The sequence below is a fragment of the Andrena cerasifolii genome, chromosome 13 (genome assembly GCF_050908995.1).
Source record: "Andrena cerasifolii isolate SP2316 chromosome 13, iyAndCera1_principal, whole genome shotgun sequence".
Classification (NCBI taxonomy): Eukaryota; Metazoa; Arthropoda; class Insecta; order Hymenoptera; family Andrenidae; genus Andrena; species Andrena cerasifolii.
In genome coordinates, this window is record NC_135130.1 from 11,744,527 (window position 1) to 11,771,798 (window position 27,272).

Sequence of the window (27,272 nt, forward strand, 5' to 3'; positions counted from 1 at the left end):
AACTAAAAATTTCGTTCTTCTTAGCTAGTAACCGCAGAAATTAAATCATCTACGTTTTAATATACTCAAACTTTTTTTCCTCTTCAACTCATGCCTTCGTAACATGAATCAGGAAAGAAATTAATAAGAAATCGCGAAGTAATCGAAATTCAGCGCAAATACTTCTGTTTAATGTATCAGTATACATATACTCGTGTCATAAAGATAATTATCCAAAATTAATCTCACATCAGGAAGCCTCGGTATTCTCGGCATACCTTGTATTATCATTTGAAGCGCTTCCTCAGTCGCCCGCCAGAGCGCGCCGCGCTCAGGCCAACCTCGACTCTCGTGCTCCGAAGGCTCGAGGAAAAAATAAAATTCAGTGTAAAAACTCCAAAATGGCGCGACTGCCGAGTGTAAACACCCAGTTTTGATGTTAGTAAGGTGCATTGGCCGCGAGCTGGTCGCGTGAAAGTTCCACTGGCTTTTACGCTTTTCTTGTGTTTAACCGTGTGACGACAAAATTTTACCTGAATGTTCACTGTATCTACGATCGCCCATTCTATACCAGGTAAATATCGAACCTGTTTGACATTGAAAGCGTTTCCCAATCGGAGCAGTTTAACGTGCACGGGGGCATTTCCCTCGAAATTTCTCCGAGAAAACACCGCGGCACGATCGTTGTTTCACGAATTTGAGGGGCTTGAGCGACTTTCAGGCGAATATTCATCACCAGTGGTTCTCTTAAGTGGGACACTTTTCTATCATGAAACGTAAATCATTTTCTGTATTACTCGTCGCTCCTAAAGCGTGTTGCTTCGTTGGAGTCGCAGTTTTTCGTCTTGGAGTTTGTGCTTTGACTTGGGCGTTGAGAGTTTCGTGCTCCGATTGGTGGGAGGCATGAACGTAGAATATATCGATTGCAACAATATTCAAGAGCATCGTTTACGGTTACTCTGGTACATAAATTCATTGCAGAGAGCTGTGCGAGTAATGTTGGAAATTTTGGGGGATTTTGCGATGCTTATAACGCGGGGCATGTATTTCATGATTTGCGATTGTTGCAGGGAGCGATCCGAGCAGAATGACCCAGAAGCGCAGTGCTGGCATGGCGCATATCGGGTGAGTCTTTGTCCACACTCTTGCATTGTATTATGGTTTCATGTTTGTTGTACGTAATATTATTTACGCACGTGTCGCAATGCTTGGAGCCTTTCTGCGCTTTAACATTACACTCATAATACTCTCAATTCAACATAAATTATAGATTACGCAATTTAGCTGCAGCTACCTTAGCTTAGCTTTCCATCGGTATGAAATTATTAATAAGCTAAATCGGAATCTATTCCCGGTAGTTTATAAAAGTAGAGCGAGATCATGTTACAAGCGCTAATTTTCAGCACAATTTTGCGCAGTAAGTTCAAGTAAATTCAAACGTCTTGCTGTAAATTTTGTCAGTGTGTGTTACACGCTGGCAGGTTTTAGTTACTGTTGATTAATATGGTTCCAAGAACGGCCATACTACCTGCAACAAGATCGGTCACGATGTTTGGCACAACGGTAGGCAATTTCTGGGCAGTCGATGCCTGTTAATATTCCTTTACATAAACTCGAGCCATTGCGACATCGCGGCAAGAAATATTTCGTTATCGTAAGCGGCGCATACTTTTACTGCCAGTGCGGACCTTTACGCCTGGTTCGATGGAATTATGCGAGAATTTATACATCCGAGTATGCCGCTCAAAATAGTTAGAGAGTCACGTGTTTAAACAACTTTGTTTATGATAATGCAAAAACTGCGATATGCTGTATAATTTGGAGTTTCAAGAAGAGTTCAAATTAAATTGCTGTTAACTGTAATCATTATATGTTTGTTACTGAGATTTTCAATGAAACTAACGACTTTCGATCAGCTTTGTGAATGACATAATAATAAATTACAGTCAATTACATTTCCGTGCGTAATTGTTCATTAATCACTGCTACTGCTACCTTATCAGGATTATACATCAGTCGGGAATGAAAAAAGCAATTAGAAACCGCAAGACGGGAATTATTTACCACGCGAAACACAATGTTTCAGTTATATATAAAAAAGACACAAATGATGCGAATATCTATTACATAAAATACGCATTATCTGAAAGAGTAAGTATATAAGAACAATTCAGTGTAATAACTTGCTTCCTCCATTTATACTCATTAGTTTCCTGTATTTTGTTCTATTTGAAGAAAATTCACAGGAAAAAAGGTTTTCCTCAAGTTCCAAATAAAAAATCGTGAAAAAACCTCTCCCAATCCAAAACATTTCCAATTTCCGAACAATCTCCAAAAATAGAAGTCTTAAAAGCTCCTCGAAAATCGTATAAAAATTTCCTCAATGCTCGAAAAAGAATTTCTTCGAGAACACCTCTCTGAGGCTCCCTAACTCTTCAAGCACGCCAATATTCCAACGTTTTCCAAATGCCCGCCCGCTTTCGCGGATCCAGATAAGGGAGAACCCACTGAGTTTCCTAAGAAGTCGTCGCCGTCGTCCTCACGGGCGCGTATCGTGCACAACGAGGACGCGATGCATCCTCTGGCCGGTTTAAAAGTCATGCTTTACACCGGTGGCTGTGTTCCTCTGCGGGTCTGGTGGGAGAAGTGATAGTCCTTAGCGGGGTATAGCACAGCGGCACATTATGCGGCTATGGTGGAATCAGTCACTGGCGAGTTGTGGGTGGTGACTAGTCGGCGACCCATCCGTCCGAGCTGGCCGTGCTTCCGCGTTCGTATTTACCGTGAATCCTCCCGTTTCCCTTGGTTCATCGATCGCGATCGAGGGCTCCGTCCCTCCGCCCGCGCCCCCCCTCACGAATTTCGCCCGCTCGGATCACGCACGTGCGGTGGCGTCCACCGAATACCCACGAAACTCATCGATCCTCTTGCAACACCGAGCCCGGCAGTCTCCTCGATCCAAAAGTGCCTATATTCGAGCCCGATCTCCGGTTTGCGCCTGCGTTCGATGAGGAATACATGTGCAGGGATCCGGCAGGAACTTGAACCGGGCAGGATCGACGAAAAGCGATCGAGGAGGGAGAAATTGGACGGCGGAGTGTGGTTCTCGAAATGAATCGAGGAAGGGGGCCTGGTGGTGAAACTACGAGCGAAATAATTTCGATCGCTTAGATTAGTCGCGTCTTATTAGGCCTGGGCGCGCGGTTGGCCAACGTGAAAGCGATCCATCGCGGTTACTTTCCAAAACGGCACCGAAACTGCTAATATTTGAAAGCGCCGGACAATGCGTGCGCGAGCGGACCGGCGTTCCCGGTGTCCCATCGATGAGCGCATCTTCGCGCGGTAGAAAAAGACTCTCGCCTGGCTGGAATGGGACTTTGAGCGTTCCCCGCGGCGGGACCGACGTGTCGGACTCTTCGGGAGATGAGTCCCTGAACGGTGACGGCTCCAGAGAACGGAAATGTGATTCTATAAGTGTCGTAGGGAGTTGGTAGTTTGGACCTCCGCTGTGTGTTCCTAGTTTAAGTGGGGAAGAAAAGAATAGTGGTAGTAGGTCGCTGATGGAATGGATTTTCACGAGCTCCGGTTGGATTTTGTGTTATTAAGTGACCCAAGAATCGGTGGCCTGTCGGTTCAGGGAAGATCGTGTCTTATTTGTTTCACATTCTGGAACGGTAGGCTGGAAAAGAGGAAATAAAGCCCGGGGACACGGATAATTCCACGCGGCGTCACCCATAAATACGCTCGGATCCGCTGAGGAAAAATCGCCGCGGATATCTACGGCCAACAGGTCCTGAATATCCGGCGGGACCGCGCCAAGAACGGGGCGTAAAGTATCAGGGATTCATCGGGCATAGATCTGTTTTTCGTGAACCACGGTAACGAGATGACGAGATAGCCCGCGGAGGTGAACGAACGGTTTCGGGATTCCGATGGGGGATCTTGAAATTCAATGCAAAGCAGCCACTGCTGATAGTCAGTTTCTAGAAAGGCTGGCAGTGAAAGGTTGGGAACAGTGAAACAGGAGGAGCAATTTGGATTTAGGGTGACAGTAAGCTGGAGAACAGGGTGGTGTGAAGATAATTCTTGGATGTGTAGAAAGTCAGCAAAAGTGGGGGAAATTTGGAATCAGGACTTCAGGTACAAATGGAAGTTTCTAGGAAAATCACGAGGCTGTAGAAAAGCGGAGATTCTAACGCTCAACCCCTAAACATCCTCCGGGCGATCCCTGTGCAATCTATGGTCTATCTCCAATCTGGAGATTCCGCGATAAGTAGCCACGAGGACACTAGTCCTGCGGGTCAACTCCGGGACATGGAGACTGCTACGTGAATCACTATAACACAGAGCCGCTACGCTTCAATCTGCATCCGCAAATGAATTCAGCATAGTGAGGATCCACCGTGGTCTTAGAATCTTTCCAACACTCCCGACGAGCTATATCCTTCCACCCCGCATACTCCAAAAAGTACCAAGAGCCTCTACTTGACCTCGCCAAGGTGCTAAAACCGTAACCAAATTATAAGGATACGTAGGAACGCAAATCCACCGACATCTCAATCTCCAGCCATCTGGGGTCCCACAAGATTTCACGATAACCATCCCAAGGATCGGGACACTTGCTCTCCCTACTCTGAACATGGACTAGCCAGCGTGAAACAACCCCGGAACAAGGACAGTGCTCGGTTAGCGAGTGACAGTGATAAGATCGTTTCGTTGCGGATTATACAAGTTATTCGATCGTCGCTCGGATGCGTGTGAGCAAGATGAGGGGATAATCGACGCAACGAGCGACGGAACGTCGGGCGAGAGGTGTCCAGGTCCAAAAGAAGGGCAGAAAGGTCGGCAAAATAGAGTACCCCGGTGGCAGTGGTATGTACGGGGGCGGCCCGGCGGGGGGCGGGGGCTACGGGGTCGGTTTAGGCTCCGGAGCTGGCCCTTCGCATTACATACCCTCCGCTTCCTCGGTGGGCTACCAATTGGGCCCACCGCCCCCGCCGCCCCCTCCAGCCTGCTCCACCGCCGGAAGTCAGCTTCTGTCTTACGGGGCCAACCTATCGCCCCATCATATGCAGCAGGCCCACACGGATGCGCAGCAGTCCAAGAGACGGAGGTAAATCATCCACGAAAGTCCTTTTCTCCCGCCGCTGCTGTTCCCTGCCCCTTGTTCCTGGAGATCGGCATCTCCGGGCTGTCCGGGTAGGGTTCCTTTGGTAGTACAATGTGCGGAGGAATCTCGGCCTGTTGGGGTCCGAGGCAGGCCCCTGCAGGCGATTCAGTGGTGCGAAGGTGGAGTTTTTTTGAGGAGTTTAGCTGGTAGGTGTGGTTGATAGGTGAATCCTTGATTTGTGAGATTCTGGGGGGTAGCATGGTTTCTAGAGAGATCCAATTGGGGTGAATGTGTGACCTATAAACGTGTCACTGATCGTGAATCACGCGCATAGTAAAGCAAGGCACACCGCGGACTTCCAACCTTCCTGCACTCATGATTCACTCACCTTATCGCTACTTTTACTCTCTAGCCAAATAAGAAACTTTGATTCGTGAGATGAAGCTATCTCTACGCGCGTCATTAGACTACAAAACGTCGTTGGAATTTGTGACGTAGAAGCCTACCCGTGTCCGTCGTTCGGACGAATCGTAGATAGTCGCCGTGAATCCACCATATTCCTTTCCTCCACAGATCGACCACCATTGTTCCCCGATTGGAACGCGTGGTTCCCGTCTATGGACGACACGATCTCTAAATTGTAAATGACCGTCGTGCATGGTTAATGAGAAAGGGAAAAAAAACCCTAATGGAGGAAAGACCAGCGTCAGTACGAAGTGAGGCCGTGTTCGGTCTAGTTCAGCTCGTGGAATCGTGACCGTTGTTCCTTACAATCGCTTATTGAAATTGAGAGAGGCGAGCGTGTAGCGGTCGTGGATCCGCGATTCCCTTAAATCAATAGCGAGCACGGGGCAGGGAGGGGGAAAACTTCTGCAGTTCGCCATGGAAATTTCTTCTATCGGCCCATTATGTCGCGATTTACGCGGCCCAATTGAACAATACGTGGCTGCGGCGCGCCGATTCGCGGATTATCATGACAAGCAATCCTGGCTTTCGAACCCAGATCACTTGGGCTTCGATTCGCCGCTGGATCGTTAAGCCACGTTCTCACGTGTGCGACGAGGGACGTGGAACCCTCTCCAAGTGATTCCGAAAGGTCGATTTTCAAAGGTAGCACGCGACAAAGTTACTAGATTTGCATGGGGGGTCGCGGCGTTATAGGGAACTAACCTGCCACACGTATCGAAAAGGTTAGGTTCTGTTTGGAAGACTCTGCTGCATTTCCTGCTACTAGCAACTGTAATACGCAGGTTCATGTGAGACTATCAGAATAATACATTCTATTCAGCCACTAAAAGGTTCATTGATTACCCAGGTCATTTAGATTTGTCAATTACTTTTCAGACCATATCAGTGTTTGTCTTCGGAATCAGAATCGGTTTTCATCGAATTCGATTAGGTATTGCATAAGTATCGGTCCTCGTTTGAGCCGGTGTGTGACGTAAGGAAGATAAGATCCTCGCGCAGCCTCGTGATAGGAGTTTTCAGAGACCTTAATCGGCGAAAACGAACTTTGATATCGCTCGGCCACGCGGACGTGTCCCCGACAGCGAGTCGCGTCTCGAGTTTTCCATGAAATTTATCACGTACCGTTTTATCAGCTACAAAACATTCCGCCCTATCGCCAATAATTCGTCGTCGAACACGCTTAATACACAACCGGTCGCGGGGAAAATACAGGAGGAAGGGAACGTAACGAAGCGACGGGCTACCTTTGAATCGAGGTAGCTCGATTATCGGGTGAAATCGCGTGAAAATAGTACGGGAGCCATCGTAAAACCGCTTTACCGCTACTCACGTGCAACAAAACACAAACTTGTTGACTCATAGTACATTCGGAGACACTGTTTTCGTTGTAACATGTCGTTTATTTTTTTCAATCAATCTTTTGGCGATAGAAAAAGTAGGAATAGTTTGAGTTAATCGCGAAGAATATTGAATTGAAATTTTCGTCTTTTTTAAAGCGAGGCATCACGCTTGGTTTGTAGTAGAGAAACAACGAAGAAATATTTGCAAGAACCGGCGACTTCCCCGAAAGTATTAACACATACGCAAGTTTTATAAATAATGTCACGTTTTGGGCGGAAGTAAATTGCTTCATTATTGTACGACGGTGTTGCGTATCAAAACGTCGACTTCATTATATATACAAAAGGACTGAAAAAACGAACGTGTGTACGACTTCCTCATACTTCGTGGGGCTAGGGGGAGTGGTGTAATGTTTATTGCGTGACTGTTTTTCAATCCACACGTCCGCTGTCATCGCGCTGAATCGATATCATCCGAGTTAATATCTGATTCTTCTCGTTATACACTTTTAATATTTATATCGAGCAAGATTAATCCGTGTCTAGGGACTTTTCAGAGAATTTCCCTAAAATCCACACTTGAAATTGAAACTAACCTAAAATTACCCCGATTTAATATTAAAAGATACAAGATTATCCACTCGAAATTCCTTGTTTACTCCACTGAAAAACTGCGCCTCGATTTTCTGGCCCGATTCCAATTCCTGTTCGACAAAAAGTCACCACGAAATTCCCCATACAGAGGCCAACAATAACCCCATTGAGGTTGCCATCGAATATCACATTGATTTCGTTGGAAAGGCTAATGTCTCGCGATAAAAAAGCGAAACGGCTGCGTTAATTCTTTGACTTCGCGTGACACGAGGAACAGACGGCCGTAAAAATTCTTTGTTGGCGAAAACGGCCGGCCAAGCGGCCTGGCATTTCCACGATCGCCGTAAAAACTCGATCTGTCGAAAGGGCAACCGTGAAGCCGTGAAAGGGAGTTTTTTTCCCTCCCACCAACTCTGTTCTTTTGTCAAGCCCATTATCCGCGACGGTGTATATTCTCACTTTCGTCGAATCGGGACCGAGTCACGCTTCATCGGATCCTTCCTCCTCTTCTTCGTCAACTTCGGCGCGGGACATTCTTGCCGCCTCGAATCTCTTCAGCCTTGGGATTAACAGCTCGAGCAGCTCGTTGTTTTTACGAGACCGACTCTTTCGACCGAAGGATAATGAGACTGATTCGATTTCCACGCTGGATCGCTTCTTCCCTCCCCTTGTTTAACGAGCGTTTCAATTATCCCTCGGCATGGAAAAAATGGCGCCAATTGTGGCGTTGGAATTCAAAGAGAAGGAGGGAAAGTTTTTATATCATTTTAGGAGAATCCGGCGAAGTTGATTCTGAACATTGACTCCGAGTTCCTAAGTGACACAACATTTTGGGGTCCCAATAAATTTGATGGAAGTCTTTTTTTATTAAATTCAAAAACTTTGTAGTTCACTGGATCCCGAATACTGGAAATAATAAAGCACAAAGTGTCGACGAGATGCGAGAAATACAAGGATCGTAGCCAGGAGGTGTCTGATGCTGGCTTAACATGGCTACGCTCGACCACGTGCATCGAACGTGCTAGGTACCAAACAAAACCCACTCGTCGTGGAATTCGTCACGTACCAGAGATTTGCGGCTGTTCGCGGATTCACGGGGCCGGTTACCGGATCATTATCTTGCGTAATCTACCGAGCACGCTTAATTCTTCGGCCCATTGACGGACGAGTTCCCATCTTTCTCCTCGCGACTGCAAGCTGCTCGGTAATCTGAAGAATCTTCATTGAAGGATTAAAGATTCTTCCCAAAAAAACACCTAACGCTATAAAGTCCCAATTTCAAACCAAAGCCCCTGAAATGTAAAATGTTAAAAATCAAATCTCTATCTATGGGTGCCATTATTAATTCGAGGTGCCCTTAAAGTGTGGGCTATCTTAAGATTAGAATCTTTCTAAATTTGTCCTATAATTAAAAAAATACATTTTACAAATTTTAAGTTTTTTATTCAATAATCATCGATTTTTTAGTACATGGAATAAGTTTAAAGAAGGTTTCACGCGAGAAGTCGTTGAACCGGATGACGACCAGAGGAAAGTGTGTTTCGAGATTGTGGAGCGTGCGCGGCAACACATATTATATTCCTTCGTAATTAAGACCTTATTAGTAACGCTCGCTACACGCATCACATAATGCATATTTATGTCATACAATATCGACATGCACCTTCGCACCAGCCAACTCGTTACACAAAATAACGTATCAAGGATCTAATGTATCGGGTTGGTTCCTAAACTGAGGCCTGGTTAAAAATCCCCCTCCGAGCACAGGTAGATGAACATAATGTCCATTGATCCACGGATTACTGTTCGTTCAATGGAAATTGGAAGTCGGGCTCGGAGGAGCGCATGTCTCATGCACGTCTCACGCGTTGAAGTCTCCGAAACGGTCACGAAAGGCGCGCGAGTTATTCCATTTAATTATACCAATTGCATCCACACCTTTGGAAATTTCCTTACACGCAGTCCTTGCTTTAATATAATTGAACGCTTTTTCCACCACCTGCATTCATAAATGAATAATTTAAATAAGAAGCAAGGAAAGCTTCAAACCCATTTTCCTTTGAGTTGCTCCATTAATATGTATTAAATTTTCTTGCCACTTTTCTTTAGAAAATATTGTTACTCCTCTAACTAATACTTTTCATTAACTGTAGATTTTACATTTTCTTTGGTCATTGTGCTCTTTAGAAGCTTGTAAAAACGACCCACAGAGTCAGTAGGATAAAACTCCTTCCATTATGAAGATGTTGTGCTGGAAACAAGTTTCCGTTCATGCGATTTCATAAATGTAACTATGCACTGTTGAGGATATCCTCGGTGGAGCGAGCAGAAGGGTGCTTGGCACGCTTCCACGCCCTCGATCACCAATCATCGAGGGTGGGTGGAAGAAGTCGCGAACGAAAAAGGCAGTTACACGGTGCGCGAGCAGGAGTACCGAACGGGGCGCTGGCAAATTAACCAGATTTCTTATTTCCTGTTCCCTACACGGTTTTGGTCGCGTGACTTTCCGCTCGAGGCGCGTCCGCACGCCCCAAACAATATGGGATTTCCTCAGCCGTGAGAATGCTGGAGTTCCTCGTTCGTTCCATTCTACCGTGAAACGACCGATCCTCGAGGAGGCGCTCTATCTTTCGCCGCCGATAGATCCAGCTACTTCGCCAAAAATCACCCCGCTTTGAGAATTCACAAATCAAGACCCCATTTTTATTTTTACTACACCTATCATGGATCAGTTTCGCGGGAGTTGTTGAGAGGAGCTGCTGTCGAATCACGGCGCCTGCGAGGCGAGGAAAATTCTGTGTAAGCGGGCAAAGGGGGTAGGAGCGATCGAGGAGGAGGCGGGGACCAATAAGGTCGGAGGAGAACGGATAAGACCCGCAGAAGGATGGACCGCCTCCTGTCGCGGGGCCCGTTCCTTGGATCAGCCAATAGCCACGCTCTTTCCTTTTAATATGCGAACACTCACTGCCGACATTAACGCTCTGCTAATGAAAAAAGAGTCACACTGCCTCGCTTAGACGTTAGATCTAGTCAGCGGACTTCGTTGCGAGCCTTGCCTTGGTTGCCCCTTCGACGGATTCTGGCTTCTGCCGCGGCTTCTTGGTAAAGATTCCCTTCGGGCTATGGCTCCTTTAAGTCCTACATATAAAGTAGCAACATTGAGGGTGCGGGAGAGGATTGGGAGAGGCAGGAATCCTCTGATGATAGTGGATTTTTTAGTGCCATTTTCCGGACGTTTGACCGACATTCCATGTGCTCTTCGTGGTACATGTCACTAAACTTGGGTGACTCCAATTGGTCGTGATGGTAGAGTCAGGTTTTCATCAGATTTTCTAAGGATATTTATGCGAATCCCCTAGGATCTGTAGAGGTCTAAAGAACCTCTTCCAAAGATGTCTTCTGATGTTCCAATCGTGAAGAGCGAAAAGGCCATTCTGTCATATCGTAAAGAAAGTCCTAAAAACGGTATGCAGAACCATCTGAGCAGGGCACCAGGTCTGCGTAGCCCTGTACACTAGATAGATCTGCGCTGTTCAAAACAGTACACGGCTGAGGCCTCAGATAGGCGCGAGTGTCCGACTACAGGAAGACTAGGTGGATGTACACGTGGACGTAGAGGAATGGTGAACGTAAATGTACGAGGACGATCGCAGACAACGAGCAGAAGGGGGGTCGAAGTCGTGACTCCAGGAGACCAGGTGGAAAAATGCAAAAAGGCGCCACCGTAACCTGGACCACCGCTCCACATCGCGTGGATACTCTTTGCCCCAGCTTTTACACCTCTGCGCCTTCAATCCTCTGGGTTGATTGAGCTTTGCTCTTGGAATTTCACCACCCTCCCAATTTGGGTTCACTCGGAGTAGTCTAAGGATCAACCATATTTCTTTGAATTAATCTCCCAACCTATGTGCTCTATGGGGTAACAAGGAGCAGCCTACAAAACAGAGGCAGCTACCAGTTTTGGTGCAAACCATTCGAACGCAAGCATCCCTGCTTCATTCGTCCAATTCCCCCGATATTACTCATCGTTCTCAGCGTCGCTACGTGGACGTCTTAATTTCGATGCGAGACGTCCGTTTGACTAATCGATCGCATGGACTCCGGGTCCGAGGGTGAATAATTCAACAACCGATCCCAAGACGCGAAATCGTCGGCCGAACGGACAATGTAGCCGGCCGCCATTCGCGGCGTGTTAAGATTGATTACAGCGTATGTAACACCGCATCTCATTAATGGCCATGGTAATAGAAGAAAACGGCGATACGCCGTTCAAGGGGGGGTTATCAAGACATTATGGCGATCCTCGCGCAGGGGAGATGATGGTCGACCGGGGAACGTGCTGTTGCCGGATTAACGAAGCCATTCGATGAATTACCGTGTACGATCGGAGTTACAAGGTGGTAAAGTGGCCAAAGAACTGGAATATTTAAATCCCCGCGGAAGAAGGCACTCGGGTCGCGAGGATGTATGTATACGGAGTGGATCTTGAGAAGCAATTGCGTCTCAAACGCCAGTGTTCACGCAAAATTTCTATCAAGCAACCCAGTCACGACGAAGCAGCCATTTGCATACAATTTCGTGTCGCGATTGAACGAGACGCGATTCGACACGTAATTAGATTTTCCCGATCATCGTTTAACGTCGCGCGATGCGAACACCGTAAATAGAAATGAGCCGAAACCGTGAATACAGCGGCCGCTGCCATAACTCATTCTCGGTAGCGCTGGAAGATCTAGCGCCGGTGCTTCGATGATTTACGATTATTCCCGATAAAGAAATCGGCGTCGGCTCTGTCTTCCCACGGTTTTCGTGGCTACAAATTATCGAGTGTTTCCAGGATACGAGAAGCACCGAGATTAGTGATCTCCGAGCGCAGTTTTTGCACGAGTGGAACTCTCAGCGGTCTCCAAAATGGATATTGGGCCCTCTGCCCCAAAAGTCTCCAATAATCTTCACAGGCGAAGAATCCTGCACAATTATACCAAAGACTCAATTGTACCGATCTCTACGTTACCCCTTTGATTCACCTTAAGATTCTCCAGCTGACATCACAACAAGGCCCTTCTATCTCTCAAGACGTAAGTCTCAATAGCCATCCTTGTCTTTTTTCAAGCTTTACCCGCGAACATCCACCTCCACCCTTCGTTACCTCCCAGAAATCCAGAGTAACCTTCCCGACGGACCTTTCTCGATCAACCCCAAAATCGGTCCAGGGCCAGGGGACACCGTGTTTCCAACCTCGCTGACCCTGTCTATACGTATATCTGTTAAGTCGACATAATACCGCTGGTCTGCGTCATTATGTACTCCATAAGTCTCCGAGTCTACCCGCGCTCTCTCCCTCTTTCTCTCTCCCCTTTTCCTCTTCGTTCCGCTCGGGCCTCAGAAAAAGGGGCACAGCGCGAAGGGTGGCGGCGGTGTGGGGGAGGGCAGAAGGTATACGGGGCCTTCTCGGTGTACCCGGATACACTCGCTGCGGGCCCTACACCACCCCCACCCTCCGCCTGCTCCAGGGCCTGCGGGGGTCTGGGTGGGGGTCATATGCTGGTTGTAGCTCGCCGTGGCGTTCACCAGAGCGAAGAAGGAGAAAAAGACACTCGTTGCCCGGCCACGGGGATGGCGGAGGAGGGGTGGCTGAGGAAGCCAAAGGGGGGGAGAATCTCACTTTTTCGCTCAGGGTCAGAGGCGTACATCACCCGCGCTCCTCGCGGTGTAATAGACTGACGATCAGGCCGGATTTCTATGTGCGCCGCGCGCCGGCCCCCAATGAGAGCATAATTTTCTATCGTGCTTAATACGCCTGGCCTGGTGGAGAGAACACGGCTCAAGCCGGTAACGAGATGCCAATGGACGGATTTACGATCCTCTTCCTCCTCCGAGTCTTCTCTCCCTCTCCTCGTTCCCTCCGCTTCGATCGACCCCCTTGCTCGTTCGCTCCGGAGCTTTCCTTCCTTTTTGTCGGCCTGTGTGCCCGAGGAACTCCTGGTCGCCGTGGAAATTGAGTTGTGACGGCCGCCGGTCGTAACGAAGATCGAAAGCGGATTCGGTTCGGTGACGGACCGTCACTGTCTCGTTTGGACGTGACGTTTTTCGAACGCATTCGAGCAGATTCGTTTTCTATCCAGTGGGGATGCAAAGTGACATCGCCGCTCCTGTTTTCACCACCTTTGCCATTCAACATTCGATCAGTGCGAAATATAATCCAGGTCTTGGACAATAGCTGGTCGATGAGGAATATGTAACTATTCCAGACGACACAGTTTCTTATCATTAACATGAATACGGTGCAAGGCCTGATTGCATAGTAATCTGCGCGTACTAATTTCACTTCACTACGAGATTTATTTGTAGGAATGAATTTCTTATTTGGAATCTTTTATCTTAATACTTCGATATGTGGTACCGAAGTGGACTCGGGCACTCGATGTTTCTAATGGCATGTTTTTGTACTTGGGCTAAAACATTCGCGCTTTCCTCCGCGGTTAGTCGCACTGGCCGCGCGTGAAGCAGCCAGAGGATTAATCTATGCAAATATTGGTTCGTTAGGTGGAATTTTAACGCGGCTGGGGACGCACTGTTTCGTCCGCCTTGGCATCGATTCGACATAACAGAGCACCGTCGCGCCTGAATATTGCATGAGAGACTTTTGTCGCTCTTTAACTGTTACACGACGCTCCAGATTTGGGGAAGTTGGATTGGCGACCGCCAATTTCGTACAGCCGCCTGCTCGCGTTTGGTAATCCGGAAGTGATCACACCTCGCCAGTCGGCGACGCGACAATTACTCGCGACGTTTGTAGAATTTCTATCGACTCCAGCAGTCAGATGAGCCGCTCTAGGCGTATCGATCGGATTTCTTCTTTTTAAATCACTTTCAGTTCACTAAGATGATATTCCAGGGATATTTTAATCGATGCTCTATTTATTTTTCATGGCGAACTGGTCATCAATGGCTATTTCTTTCCAGATCCGACGAAGACGACCCCAGTGTGTGTAAATACAGAAGGCTGGAGGACGAGAACGTACAGGACAAAGAGAAATTTGCCAGGTGAGTGTCAGACTCCAGTTAATGCATGCGATAAATGAGGGAGGTCAGTGAACGGGTTAAACGTCCCTTTTTGGAGGAAATATGCTCTGTAAAAAAACCAGCGACGTATACAGACTTCTAAAAATCAATTCCGAGGTGAAAATAATTTGTCTATCCGATGCAAGTCCTTAAATTCAAGCCCCAAAATCAAAATTCACTTTGAGGACACTTTGTATCCACTGGTATGCTTGAAAGAATCAGACGGTAGCTCGTGTCGCCTCTGAAAAATCAGTCCCAAGTCTCGTGTCCCTAGACCAGGACACTTGGTCGCCTGAATCCCGAGGAATCGTGGCTGACACGGGGAGACGGCATTGTTAATTCGTCTCACGGAATCGTGGCCCAATATGTTCCACCGGTACACCCTGTACATGGGCCGCTCAAGTACGAAGATACATACATACCTACATGATACCCGGCAATGTGAGTCGATAGCGGAATGGGAAGCCCTCCAGGCTGCTCCAGCGTGGGAACCATAAGGTACTTATACGCGCACCACCGTCCTTTCGAAGACACCGTATCTTTGATCCTCTATCGCGGCCTACCCGTGTTGACACGCCGCGATCTGCCAAATGAAATACGACGAGCGACGCGTATTATGTCGAACAATGCCAGGTTTCTATTGCCGCGCAGCTATCTGCGACCACGGGCAACTGATTGCTGGATAGATCAGACACAGGCCAGTTCTGTTGGAGTTACAAGGGATCGCAGGCAGCGGCAGGTGTATTTTTGACGAATATCGGGCCCCGATCGATTTCCCTCCAGCCACTTTGTCAATCCTGGAAGGTGGTACAGTCGGAAGAAAATCAGGTGGACGCGCCAGGCCACGCTCCCTTCACTCTGATTCGCGCTGGCGGCGGCAGTGGGCGGAGCAAGGAACCAAGCTGCGGGGGGAGATCAATTTCGTTCGGGCTATAATCGAGAATATTGTGACAGCGAGGATGAAATTTAATGCAGATCGAGCATGAGTCAGATCTTTCGCCGCATGCACTCGGTTACGTCTTCATTAAGGTTACGTCTGCAGGGTGTTCCGTATATGTCGAAGAAACATGACTTGTATTTACCGCGCCTTTTGTCTGATTCTAATACCAGCCACTTCAGCTTCGATTACACGGCGTCGCTTCGCTGGAGTCATGCTGACCACACCTTATAATTTCCACTAAAACCTCTCAAGGAGAACATGGAGGGACAGACAGGAATTGAATTTTTATCGTTCAAATTCTCTATACACCTCGATCCTTGTCCGCCATATTGATACCTCAGTAATACCTCCTTAAATCCACATGAAATCGTCTGCCACACCTTTCAAATCGATCATCCAGTGGCATTCCCTGAAATCCAAGCGAAATCGGCCACTGTATGTGCAGGTTTCATGGAAAAGCCGGCAACCCCGATGTCGCGAGCGCCCAGGAACCTCACTTTTAAGTTAATAACGCAATTACTGCCTCCTGCCGCAAGGCGCGCAACCCTCTCATCCTCCTTCGTCCGCTTCTTCGGGCCCGTCCTACTTCATCCTCCCCTCCTCTGCCTCGCTGCCGGCAGAGTCGCGGTTAACAGAGAAGCCGAGGCGTTTTTGGCAGCGCGATAAACCGCGGAATCGCTTCTCCATCCGCGCTTTTGTCGCTCCGCCGAGCCGGGGACGGTGGTTTTTGTTCCGTCGCCTTGGATCACCCTTTCCCTTCCCTCAAAAATGCGCCGTGGACATTGTAATCTTCATTCGCGGCTTTGTCCTGAAGCGGGGAACCTTCTGCATTTGGGCACCAATTCCTTTCCACTGCTTGCGCGACTTTTGGGGCGAAGCTAATTATCAGTGTTACTTATGGGGTTATTCTGAACGTAGGAAGAGTAACTCTTGGGACCCACCCCCAGGACTTTATGTATTTATGCGAGACACAAATAGAGCCCTGCACTTGGAGGTTTTTGTCACTGAAATCTGGGACTCGCCTAGATCCAGACACCATCTTAAATTACTGACAAAATAGATCACCGGATGCTTCGCATCCTAAAAAATACCGAAAGGTCTAGACAAAGTCGATGTTCTACATTACCGACGGAGTTAAAGGTAACCCAAAATGGACCCCAGGCCCGAAAACGCGACCGCCGTGCACCCGGAAGTCCGTCGCAGGGGGCCATCGCAGTCCCTCAAAGCGCGAAACTTGAACATCTGTCTGCCTATTTGAATGCAGAATATTAAGATTTGGCATAAATCACTCGACGATGGCTGGGATACGCTCGTTAGCATACGTCCGCCTCTATGTTGTGCGCTTGGAATATCATTCGATAACGAATACGATCGCATTAAACGGTCCTCCTTCGTCGATTCATAATTCATTTCATTGTTCCGTCGAGGTGGTGAGGAGGGGACCAAGGGGGAGTGTGGTCTATCGTGAACTCTTCTATCGACGGAGTAGCTCGTCGGTTCGTGTCGATCGTTAGACGAATCTATAATTCATGGTGCGCGATCGTGGTCATTTATAGGATCGCAGTACAGTTGGCGGGGCACCGACGGCGATGACGACGATGATGACTCGAACGATCGCCTCGCGATCTCCTTTTCCTTCGGCCTGTCCAGGGACCCTCTTCTTCCTTTCTTTTTACCCTCTGTTTTTCCTCCACGGCGATTTTATGTGTGCGCATAGTACGTGTATCCCGATGCCGACTTTGTATCATCGTAATGCTCGATATACAGGGTGGATGCACCTAGCGATGCACCCGGACATTTCTTGGATTCCGATCGCAGAATTACTTGAATGAGATAGTAATTCTTACCTACTGTATCATCCTAGGTGTCTTGCATTAGCATTAGTTTAATACGCGCATTACAACTTCAACCACGGTTCATAATACTGCGCTTAAGGCCCAGAATTAGTGTACATTACTTCAAATCAGATGATGCTATAAAAACTCACCAAAATGGCACATAACTGAGGGACACTTAATTACTCCACAAGTGTCTATAATTTCCACGAATGGAGCCTCAACAGATTGGCAGAAAAGGAGAAGTTGTGTGAAAAAAATAGCCATTGTCAATGTAGTTTATTTTCTTATTAAGATACAATTGACCATGATGGAACTTCCAAGCATCAGGACCACTCGGGAGAAAATAGAAGCCAAGTGGAACGCGACCACCCTGTATAGCGCTCGCTGGACCCACGGAGCGAGCGGGCAACTTGGGACCGTCTGACCCTTGACCCAGGAGTTCTCTCCGTCCTGCTCCACGGATCGCCTTCGTTCCTTCTTTTCTTGGCCCTTTCTCCTTCGTGCTCCTTCTACCGTCCTGCACGGTATACCGCACGGTATACCCTGCTTTATACTTGCGCTTTAAGCGCCCTGGCCTCTTTTAAATAGGGGCCCTACGTCGTCGGGCAGCGTTACCGATCCTCCTGGATCCCCCAACGAAATGGAAGGTCCTCGACGATGAAACATCCACCGAGGATGCCTCTCCGCTTGCTTCTCAGCTTTCTGGGTCCACAGTCCTATTCAATATTTCGAGTATATTAAAGTCAGGGTCGAAGGATGGATAAGCATGAGGGAACGTGAGAGTCTGCAAGCGGACAGACCATATTGTGATTTTATACCCTGAAATGCAAGGGTAATCCGCGGCCGATGTCTAGACACGGGGTCTTAAGTGCGCGCCATCTTCCTCCGGTAATTGAAGACTCGCGAACACGCGTTCAGGCTCATTTGCAAACGCGACGGATCCGCTGGATCGAGCCTTCCTCAGATGAATTTCCATCCTATGCCCCTGTATTCTCAACTCGCTAACTTTAAGCGAAATCTGGGCTATTATTGTGGAATTATGGAATTACGGAATTACTGCAAAATGTGCGAGTGAAAGGAATCAGAACTTGGCCATTAAATAGCGAAGCTGATATCGCCCTGATATCAATTTTCTGCGCCCATGAAGAGGAACGTCCGTTTCAAGGGGACCTACTGGCAGGGAAGGCGCGAAGGGGATTTCCATGGTCATTGATAAGGGGTGTTCGTGATCGATGCGGCCAATAAATCCCGGAACGATGGCTCATCGGGCAAAGGGATATCGGGTGAAACCACAATCTCAAGGGCCTCCCTGTTATTACGCTACCAGAGGGTAACCGCCGCGAGTAACGGGCGCGCGTCTCCTCGCCTCGGATGGTAATTGTCGGCGTGCAATCGTAAATTTAATGGCATTTAATTCCTGACCATTTCTGAGCGGACCTCGAAACGGGATCGGAGATCGCGCTGGAGTCAAAGTACACGCCCGGAGGAATTTTATTTCTCAATTAACCAAGTCATTTGTGACGCATTTTCCTCCAAAGACTGGGATATACCGATTTCTCGTTCATCTTCCTTGCTTTCCAGGCGCGTTGCCCATTGTATTTCTGCCGTCGGCCGGCGAAAACCGTGCCGCGAACTGTGCAATTACCTTGGTTTTGTCTTGCGACTTACAGTAGGGAGAATCATTGCGAAATTGAGCGACGACGACGGAACAAGATGACCGCCTACATCACCGAACTGTCGGACATGGTACCCACGTGTTCAGCACTGGCGAGGAAGCCGGACAAATTGACCATACTCAGGATGGCAGTCGCCCATATGAAGGCCCTCAGAGGTGAGTCCCTTCGATAGTTCTTGATTAGTAAAAAAAAATGGCCCCGAGATTTTGGGGCTGAAGAAAGGAACTTTAGGAGGCTGAGGTGCCTTCGTGGTATTTAAATTTTAAGCTTCCACTGTGGTTTCTTTATTTCGGAAATTTCACTGTGCGAGCAAAGTGATTCATGAATGGCACCTTATGGTCCTCGATTATTTCCAAAGTTATACACCGATAGTATAAGGAATCGGGCAAGCTGTTCGAAGCGTAATACAATCGCTTCGAGCCTCGAAGCTGAAAGATCGCGTTGCCAAAGTTATGTTGCTGCTCGTGCCGGATAAGTTAAACATCGACGGGACTTAATCGTCACGTCTCGCGCTGAGCTACTTTGTGCCTTATCGGGCAGCCACGGTGTGGAAGTGTACTCCTCCAGGCTCGATAATTTAGAAAACTTAAAGAATCTATAATATATCGACCAGTCAGTCTAAGAAGCTAAAATGAACAACGTCTCTGTATTCTATTTAACCTACAACATATACCGATCATGTATACTACTAGTCCCCGTTGGGCCCACATAACCAATCAGAAACTTAGAAAAAGCAAACTAGGCTATCCTAACCAAAAGTACACCTAAATATACCCCTATCTCATCTGAGCACCAAAAAACGCCCAAATCCAAGACTCCACATCAATAATTCTCAATGTATCTGATGTAACATCCCGAGAATGGCCTGGACCCGCGATGAAATGCACTTTGGCCATATTTATCCAGCATCTGGGTAGCCCAACCCTGCGCGAGGAATCGTCCCCCAGCCGCTTCTTGTCAGTTGTCTCTGACGAGAATTCATCCGGCCGGTGGCGCACCGGAACGGTCGTAATTCACCGAAGGTTTCGTCGTACGGTGGTCATATCGAATGCAGAAAGCGCGATATATGCTTCCGGTGCAAGGATGGGTGGAGTTGCCTCGTGGTCGGCTGTCCCTTTAGCCCCTGCCCGATGCGTGTGCACACGCGCGCGTTATACGGGGGCCCCCGGTCGCCCTCTGGTGTGCGTGCCGTGATTCCACCTAAGTATTGGTGGTGCGTCGCATTGTTTATAGCCACTTCTCCTCTTTCCCGACAAGAGGGCCGCTGAATACAAATTGCTCGGACCAGAGGGGCCTCTCTCTTTTACCTGACCGGGAGAAGAAGAGGCTATCGCCTCCAGGGGATACGTCGACGCTCGTTCGCGCGTACACGCACCACCCCCTCGTCCTCGTTGCACCCGTGGGACGCGTCAGACCCAGTGATTCCAGCCGTGTTCGCCTTTCAGACTTCCCTTTTCCTTTCGCCATGTCGTTTCACCAGCTCTTGGACGAGGATGTGGATCAGCCAGGAGATAAAATTCGATACAGGATGGATAATTGATTCGCCGAGAGGGGCTGATTCCGTGGCCATCCACTGCTTGATGTATCAACCAAGCGGTATTGAAAGTAGCTACTTGAAATTCAAAGTTGAATGCCCGGGGGACTTCAATGAACCTCTTGCACCGCTACGGAAAAACACCCATTTTGGAGCAAACGTTTAAAGAATGGAGGTCGACGAACCACTCGGAGTATACGGAAGGGGGATGAATAAGCTTCTGATATTAATATGCCCTAGAACAGTCCTCTCTCAGGAGGAGCAACAGATGTCCCAACCTAAAGGCGCATCCCTGTATCTCCAGGATCTTCTCCAGCTGCAGGCATCTAGGAACTATGATTTACGGCTGCTGCTAAAAGCAATAGTGTCTATACAGATCCAGATTAAAAGCGTGCTAAGATTGCTGGCGGGTATCCTTAGATAGAGGCACGTCCTCCTCCTCTCCCTCAAATGAAGGCAAGCCGACCGAATCGCGCGGCATTAATGTCCATCGAAGACGTTCTCTACGTGGAAGGTAATGGTAACGAAGGTCACCCGGGGTCTTCCATAGATCTTGTTTGGAAGTCGTTAAAGTACCTCTTCCCGGAATTTCTCCGTATATCGGGGTAAAGATCGCATCGCGGCCCCACTCTCTCTCTCTCTCTCTCTCTCTCTCTCTCTCTCTCTCTCTCTCTCTCTCTCTCCTTCGCCTCGCGGGATCCTGTCCGCTTTGCAATTCCGATCTTGCACCTCGATAGTTACCTACGCTGCCGAGCTGCTCCGTCCTCATTTTTGGTACCGTGGTTCAGTACCTATCTCTTACTCTCTCGCCCCATCACTTTGCACTCTTCTGTCTGATGCACCTTAACATTTTAGCAACGTTGAGAACGAATATCAGCGACAATAGTTGAGTTTTTAATGAAAGAAAGTGGACATTAGGGTTGCAGGAGCACGGAATAGATTTTATTCTAAAGGGACTTCCGTCTACGCGTACGTAAGGTACTCGCACGTTTCCTGTGGGTGGACATTCGCCCGGTCCAAAAGTGTTGCTCGTTACACGCGCGCTCGAGGAACCGATGGGATCCCTCGATCAATATGGGCCATTTACATCAAACCTGATATAAAAAGGGTGCTCTCTGCGGGGGCATTGGGACGCCTTCATTAAGGAAAGAGCGAATCCTCTTTATTTAGAGATCGATGCGAGACTTGCACTGTCTGTCCGGCTTGAACGTGGCTACTTCTTTCCCCCGTGATTCAATTACGAGCACAGCTTCTTGGGAATAATCCCTGAAATTCAATCTTGACCGGAGGTCGAAGGAGTCAAGAATGTGCATATCTGGGTTTAGTTAAGGAATAGTTTGGGAGTGAACGTTTGCAAATGGAACTGTATGATTTCGTGTGGTAGGTACAGGGAACACTGGCACGGACAACGCGTACAAGCCGTCGTTCCTCACCGACCAGGAGCTGAAGCACCTAATCCTGGAGGCAGCCGACGGATTCCTGTTCGTCGTGAGCTGCGGCACTGGAAGGATCATCTACGTCTCTGACTCAGTCGCACCAGTCCTTAATTACACGCAGAGCGACTGGTACGGCACCAGCCTTTACTCCCAGGTTCATCCTGACGACACTGAGAAGGTGAAGGAACAATTGAGCGCGGAAGAACCAGAGCATGGAGGCAGGGTGCTGGACCTCAAGACAGGGACTGTGAAAAAGGAGGGTCAGTGTAAGTGGACTTCGGTTCGTCATCTGTTTCCTTGCTAGGAGGACTTCTGAAGCTCCTACTTAGATTCCTCATAACTTACTCCATCCTTCAATTGCAAACTCATCCCTATAGAACTGAACAGCTTTCCCTCCGAAAACTGACCAACCCCGAAGATTCTTTGATCTACCAGAACTTCGACTCCTATTGGAAGAATACTTAACCCTGCTTCCTGAATCTAAATCCTCAAACCAACTGAGGTACTCCCTCCCAAGGAAGATTTATCAGCGCAGTGATAGATTATGGAATCCTGAGGGATGAATCGGTAATGTATCTGCTCTGCAGCGTCCATGAGGATGTGCATGGGCTCGAGACGGGGGTTCATCTGTCGCATGAAGGTTGGCAATCTTCAGGCGACTGGGGACATGGCTGCTGCCCATGGCCTGCACCGCATGAAGCAGAGGAACTCGCTCGGCCCCCCAGCCAGGGATGGCCAGAATTACGCGGTGGTTCACTGTACAGGGTACATCAAGAACTGGCCCCCCACGGGTGAGTTTCGTTCGGGCTCCCAATGTTCTGCCGTCGTTGTCCTCGTCGTCTGCCCGTCGACATATAACGGTCGACAGCGACGTAGCGCCAACTTTCTATTTTAAAGCGAGGGAGACGCTGCGCCGCAAGAATATGAACGAACCTCGTGGCTTCGTAGAAATACGAGGATAGCGACGTTTGTACTATAAATTAAGAGGGCCGGCTAGAGAGCCGAACAGGGCAGGACAGTATCTCCCATTGGTTTAGAAGAATGAATGGAATCGCGTTGACCTAACAGCCGACAGACGAGGCGGCATACCGATAAACTATGCCGAGGCGGGCTGACGCGGAATTTTTATGCCCTATCGCGGGCCCCCGATGCATAATGAGTCGCTGACCAGTGGAATTGCGGGGATTTGAACCCCCGATGGGGTTTCACTCCTCGTGGATAAAACTATTAGCCTTCTCACTCGTTTCTCTGCGACAATTAGGGAATGAACCTTTGGACTATTGGCCCCGCCTTGTTCGAATAACAGCAGCGACTTGAATTTGCTCAGATTTGTATTAGTATTTGTATTGGGTTGGGTAGCAAATAGTTGATATGACCAAGATTTTTCAAGCTAATTACCTTTATTGATAGAAATCAACGAATAGTTTGCATAACAAATTAACAAGTTTTAACCAACCTAAGTAGAATAAATCTGGGGCACGTTCTAAGAATCGTCGACACGCTATTTATCAGTCATAATCAGTTCACGATTATGAGGCGTTCTTGACTGATTCATAGTTTTACGCTGTAGGTGAATTTGTTCCCCCATATATACCAGATGTGGATCTAGGTGACAGGGGGGCAGGTGGTCAAGGTAGAGCCGACGGTGTAGGTGGGAATCAGAATGCCAGCAACAATTGCTGCTTGGTCGCCATTGGACGACTACAGGTCACTAGCACACCAAATAGTAGCGATTTAGCAGGTTCCAATAGCAATAATGGTAAGTTCTATGAGAGCGCCGGGCTTGCAAAGCACATCTTCCGTGTACGTGGGACCCACAGTATGAACAGTGGAGCAAAGTACCTATCAGGCGGTTCTGATGTTGCAGAATTTATTTCACGTCATTCTGCAGAAGGTAAATTTACCTTCGTGGACCAAAGAGTCGGTGGAATTCTAGGGTACACACCCTCAGAGCTCTTGGGTCATCCGTGCTACGAATTCTTTCACCCAGAGGATTTAACGCACATGCGAGAAAGCTTCGAGCAAGGTGAGCTGTCTTGAAACTTACCCAGCAACAATCCCTCCATGCATTGTCATTAATGACCACCTTTCTCCCCAGTGCTGAAGCTGAAAGGACAAGTGGTGTCTGTGATGTACAGATTTCGAGCCAAAAATCGTGACTGGGTGTGGTTAAGGACATCTGCATTTGCATTTTTAAACCCATTCAACGACGACGTTGAATACATCGTCTGCACAAACACTCATGCAAAGTACGTTGCGCTTTATTTCATTCACTTTGTTCGATCTAGTTGCACTCTTGAAGCCTGATTCAGTGCGGGATGGAGAATTAAGTGGTTCCCATTTAATATTTAAGGTCATTCCATCCTGGAAGCGATGGCCAAACAGAGAACGAAGCTGTACCTGCTTATGGACAACCTGGCATAGATTATTCCCTTCAGAGACATCCTGCCAGGGATCCTTTGTACTCAGGGCATCACATGATGCAGCATCCAGCTACTGTAGCTACAGCTGGTAATATATTATTAAGTTTTGTTTGATTCTCAGCGGAATATTCTTGGATTGCGTCGTTAATGTGGTTCCACGTTCGGTAGGTCCTCAACAGCCTAGGCCGTCCAGTACACAAAACGTATATCAGGGATACGAGGCAACGCAGTCGCCGATCGCTTATGGCTCGCCGGGGCAGCAGAGTGCATCTTCTTCGGTTTTAAATAGAATCCAGAAACCAGCTAATACATCCCCTACTCCAGTGCAGCAAGCATGGGCCATTGGAAGACAAGTCAGTACATATTAAACGATCAACGTCTCAGTTTTAATGTATAAAAGATGTTGAAGCATTGTTGTTTTCCTCCAGCAACCAGTGACAGAAGGGTATCAGTACGGTCAATTAAGTCCGTCGAGGTCACCAAGTGGGCCGACTTACACTCAGTTAAGTAGCGGGGCTAGGACTCCAGCGGCGCAGTACCATGCAGTCACAACAGTGCCTAATAATCCTGGTGAGCTTGCCTTTCACACTCAAACAAACAGTTCGCTAGCGGATTGAACGGAGCGCTAAGGGTGTATGAATGCGTGTTACAGGTATGTGGGGATGGCAGAGTCAGCAGCACCAAGCGCCTCAGCAAGATGGCGGCCAGTCGAATCCTCAAGTGGCTGGGCAAGCGCAGCCACCGCATCCTGCTCAGGGTGGACCTGGCACGCAGCCCCAAGAGCTCTCAGATATGCTGCAGATGCTGCAGGATCAAGGGGGCGCATCCGGCTTCGAGGAATTAAATATGTTTAATACTAATTTCGAGTAGCAATAAGGAAATAGCATCGCTGAAAAATTGTCGACCTTAAGGGAGACTTAAGGTCCTGAATCATCGGTACTGTCCAGGGACATCGTCCCCGGATCATCATAATCAGCACGTTTACTTCAGCATTCAATCTGATACGAAAAACTCGCAATTAGCACCTCACGTATAAACAATTTGCGGTTAGGATAACCTAACTTCGATTCATCGGCTCACCATTTCCTTCGCGAGAAGTTTCATTTCTTATCGCCCCGCGGTACGATTCTAACTATCGTATGCGGCTCTTCTGACAAATTGTGGAAATTCGTGGATACCGTTTTTGTGAAAGTGCCATTAAATATCACTCGGAGGTAAATGGAAAATGGTCACTTATAATATGCACAGATGGACCGATAAGGCTTTAGCAAGCTTTTAATAAATTTTAGAGTTTGACGTGATGAACAATGTACGAGGATTGTTCAAATTGTGAACCGTGGTTCATACTTATCTTAGCGTTTGTTCGTTTATTTTTGTAATTCCTTAAAGTAAGATCGCGTGAGATGAGTAAGTATAGAGTACCATTTCCTATTAATCTTTTCTGTTGATCTGACTTTAGTGTGTACGGGAAATGCGTTTTAGAGGGGCAGTGTAAATTAAAGATTAAATTTTGAACTTTCCTCGTTATTTTGGCATAAAAGGAAGGCAATTGTAGAGGTAAGGTATATTTAAATTGTACATGAAGTTCAAGAACGACGATGTAGAGAGGCCTAGAATTTCATTGAGCTGTTGTTGATGGATGTAAGTATATGAATAAAATTTTGGATAAAGAAAAAAGAAATGCGTGTGAGGTTTGTAATTGTTGAGAAGACAACGCTTCGTTGAGATGTCCAAAATGAATATTATATCAGGCTGCGCGTGTCATGTACGATTATTATCACGGTCCACATGGTCATAGGACTTTAAACGCCTCATCTGTGCTTATTGATAAGTAAATAGGTTATAATTTCGCGTCGGCGATTTTATTTGGGAAGAGAAGGACCGAGCACTTCGATAAGTACTAAAAAGGGGGTGCATTCTAAACAATAAGGGGGAGAAAAGTATTTTTAAAACTTCTCAATCAAATTCTACACAAATCACGGTAATTTTAATACCAGCTTATCGTTAGACTTCTAAGGTTAGCTTAATTATTTTAATTTAGATCCTTGTAATTATAAACAGTGCAATCGTAAAATGGACACTACTTGGACGAAGAAAAGGAAATACGGAAGAATTGTTTGAACCCAACAATGTACAAAATTATTTAATCCACTTTTTGCTTCTCTGTGCAAGAACACCAATTTTAGATATTCCTAAAGAAAAAAAAATATAGATAATGTTACACATACGAAATAATTGCATTTATAAGTAACCACGTGTGATTTAGTGCATTTGTACATGTCTAGCAAATTCTTATAAGCAAGATTTAAAAAAAAAGAGGAAATCTCAGCATATCATGATGAATTGGGAACATTTTTCACTAATATATAAAATAATACATTACGCGTACGATTCTTTTTAATCATCCTCTGTCGAAAGTAGTCTCACTACCGTATTGCTCTGACAATAATTAACATATTGAGGTCGTTAATGGCGTCAATATGTATACGCAAATAATCGATTAAATTCCAAAACATACCTCGAAAGCATTTTAAGATCCTTTATCCTCTATCATTTGCACTTTCGTTCATTTTTTCGTTTGCCCCTACAAAAGCAACGTAATTACAGAAAAACTTAATTTTTATTATGCAAAGAGATAGTTACCTGAAACTTGCATTGCAATGCAATTACTTACAAAAAAGAACAATGAAACTCATATTTATAGGTTTCTCTGCAGTGCGCTTATATGAAATAAATATGCAAGTTGTACGAATTGCGGAACCATTGGTAATATAAAAATCCACGCTTGCGTTGCAGGATTGGAATACTTATTCAACCCTTTGCTTTTTATTTGTCTAGTTTAAAGGATGTTTCGTGCATTTTAAGTCTG

General features: G+C 47.2%; 1 protein-coding gene across 5 annotated transcripts; it reads left to right on the forward strand.

Moving 5' to 3' along the window:
• Positions 1 to 278: 278 nt before the first annotated feature.
• On the forward strand, positions 279 to 26,920 carry Tgo (Aryl hydrocarbon receptor nuclear translocator homolog tgo). Of its 5 annotated transcripts, XM_076825379.1 has the most exons (13): positions 279 to 553; positions 1,050 to 1,104; positions 14,458 to 14,538; positions 19,005 to 19,165; positions 21,929 to 22,246; positions 22,568 to 22,771; positions 23,551 to 23,739; positions 23,848 to 24,006; positions 24,079 to 24,229; positions 24,334 to 24,491; positions 24,572 to 24,756; positions 24,832 to 24,973; positions 25,056 to 26,920. In XM_076825379.1, the coding sequence occupies exons 1-13, from the start codon at positions 517 to 519 to the stop codon at positions 25,271 to 25,273; spliced, it is 2,058 nt and encodes a 685-aa protein (XP_076681494.1). In that variant the 5' UTR covers positions 279 to 516; the 3' UTR covers positions 25,274 to 26,920. The 5 variants fall into 5 exon arrangements, with proteins under 5 accessions (XP_076681494.1, XP_076681492.1, XP_076681491.1 ...); XM_076825377.1 differs by lacking the exons at positions 279 to 553; positions 1,050 to 1,104 and adding an exon at positions 2,713 to 5,092 and having other exon boundaries at positions 21,929 to 22,240; XM_076825376.1 differs by lacking the exons at positions 279 to 553; positions 1,050 to 1,104 and adding an exon at positions 2,716 to 5,092.
• Positions 26,921 to 27,272: the final 352 nt, after the last annotated feature.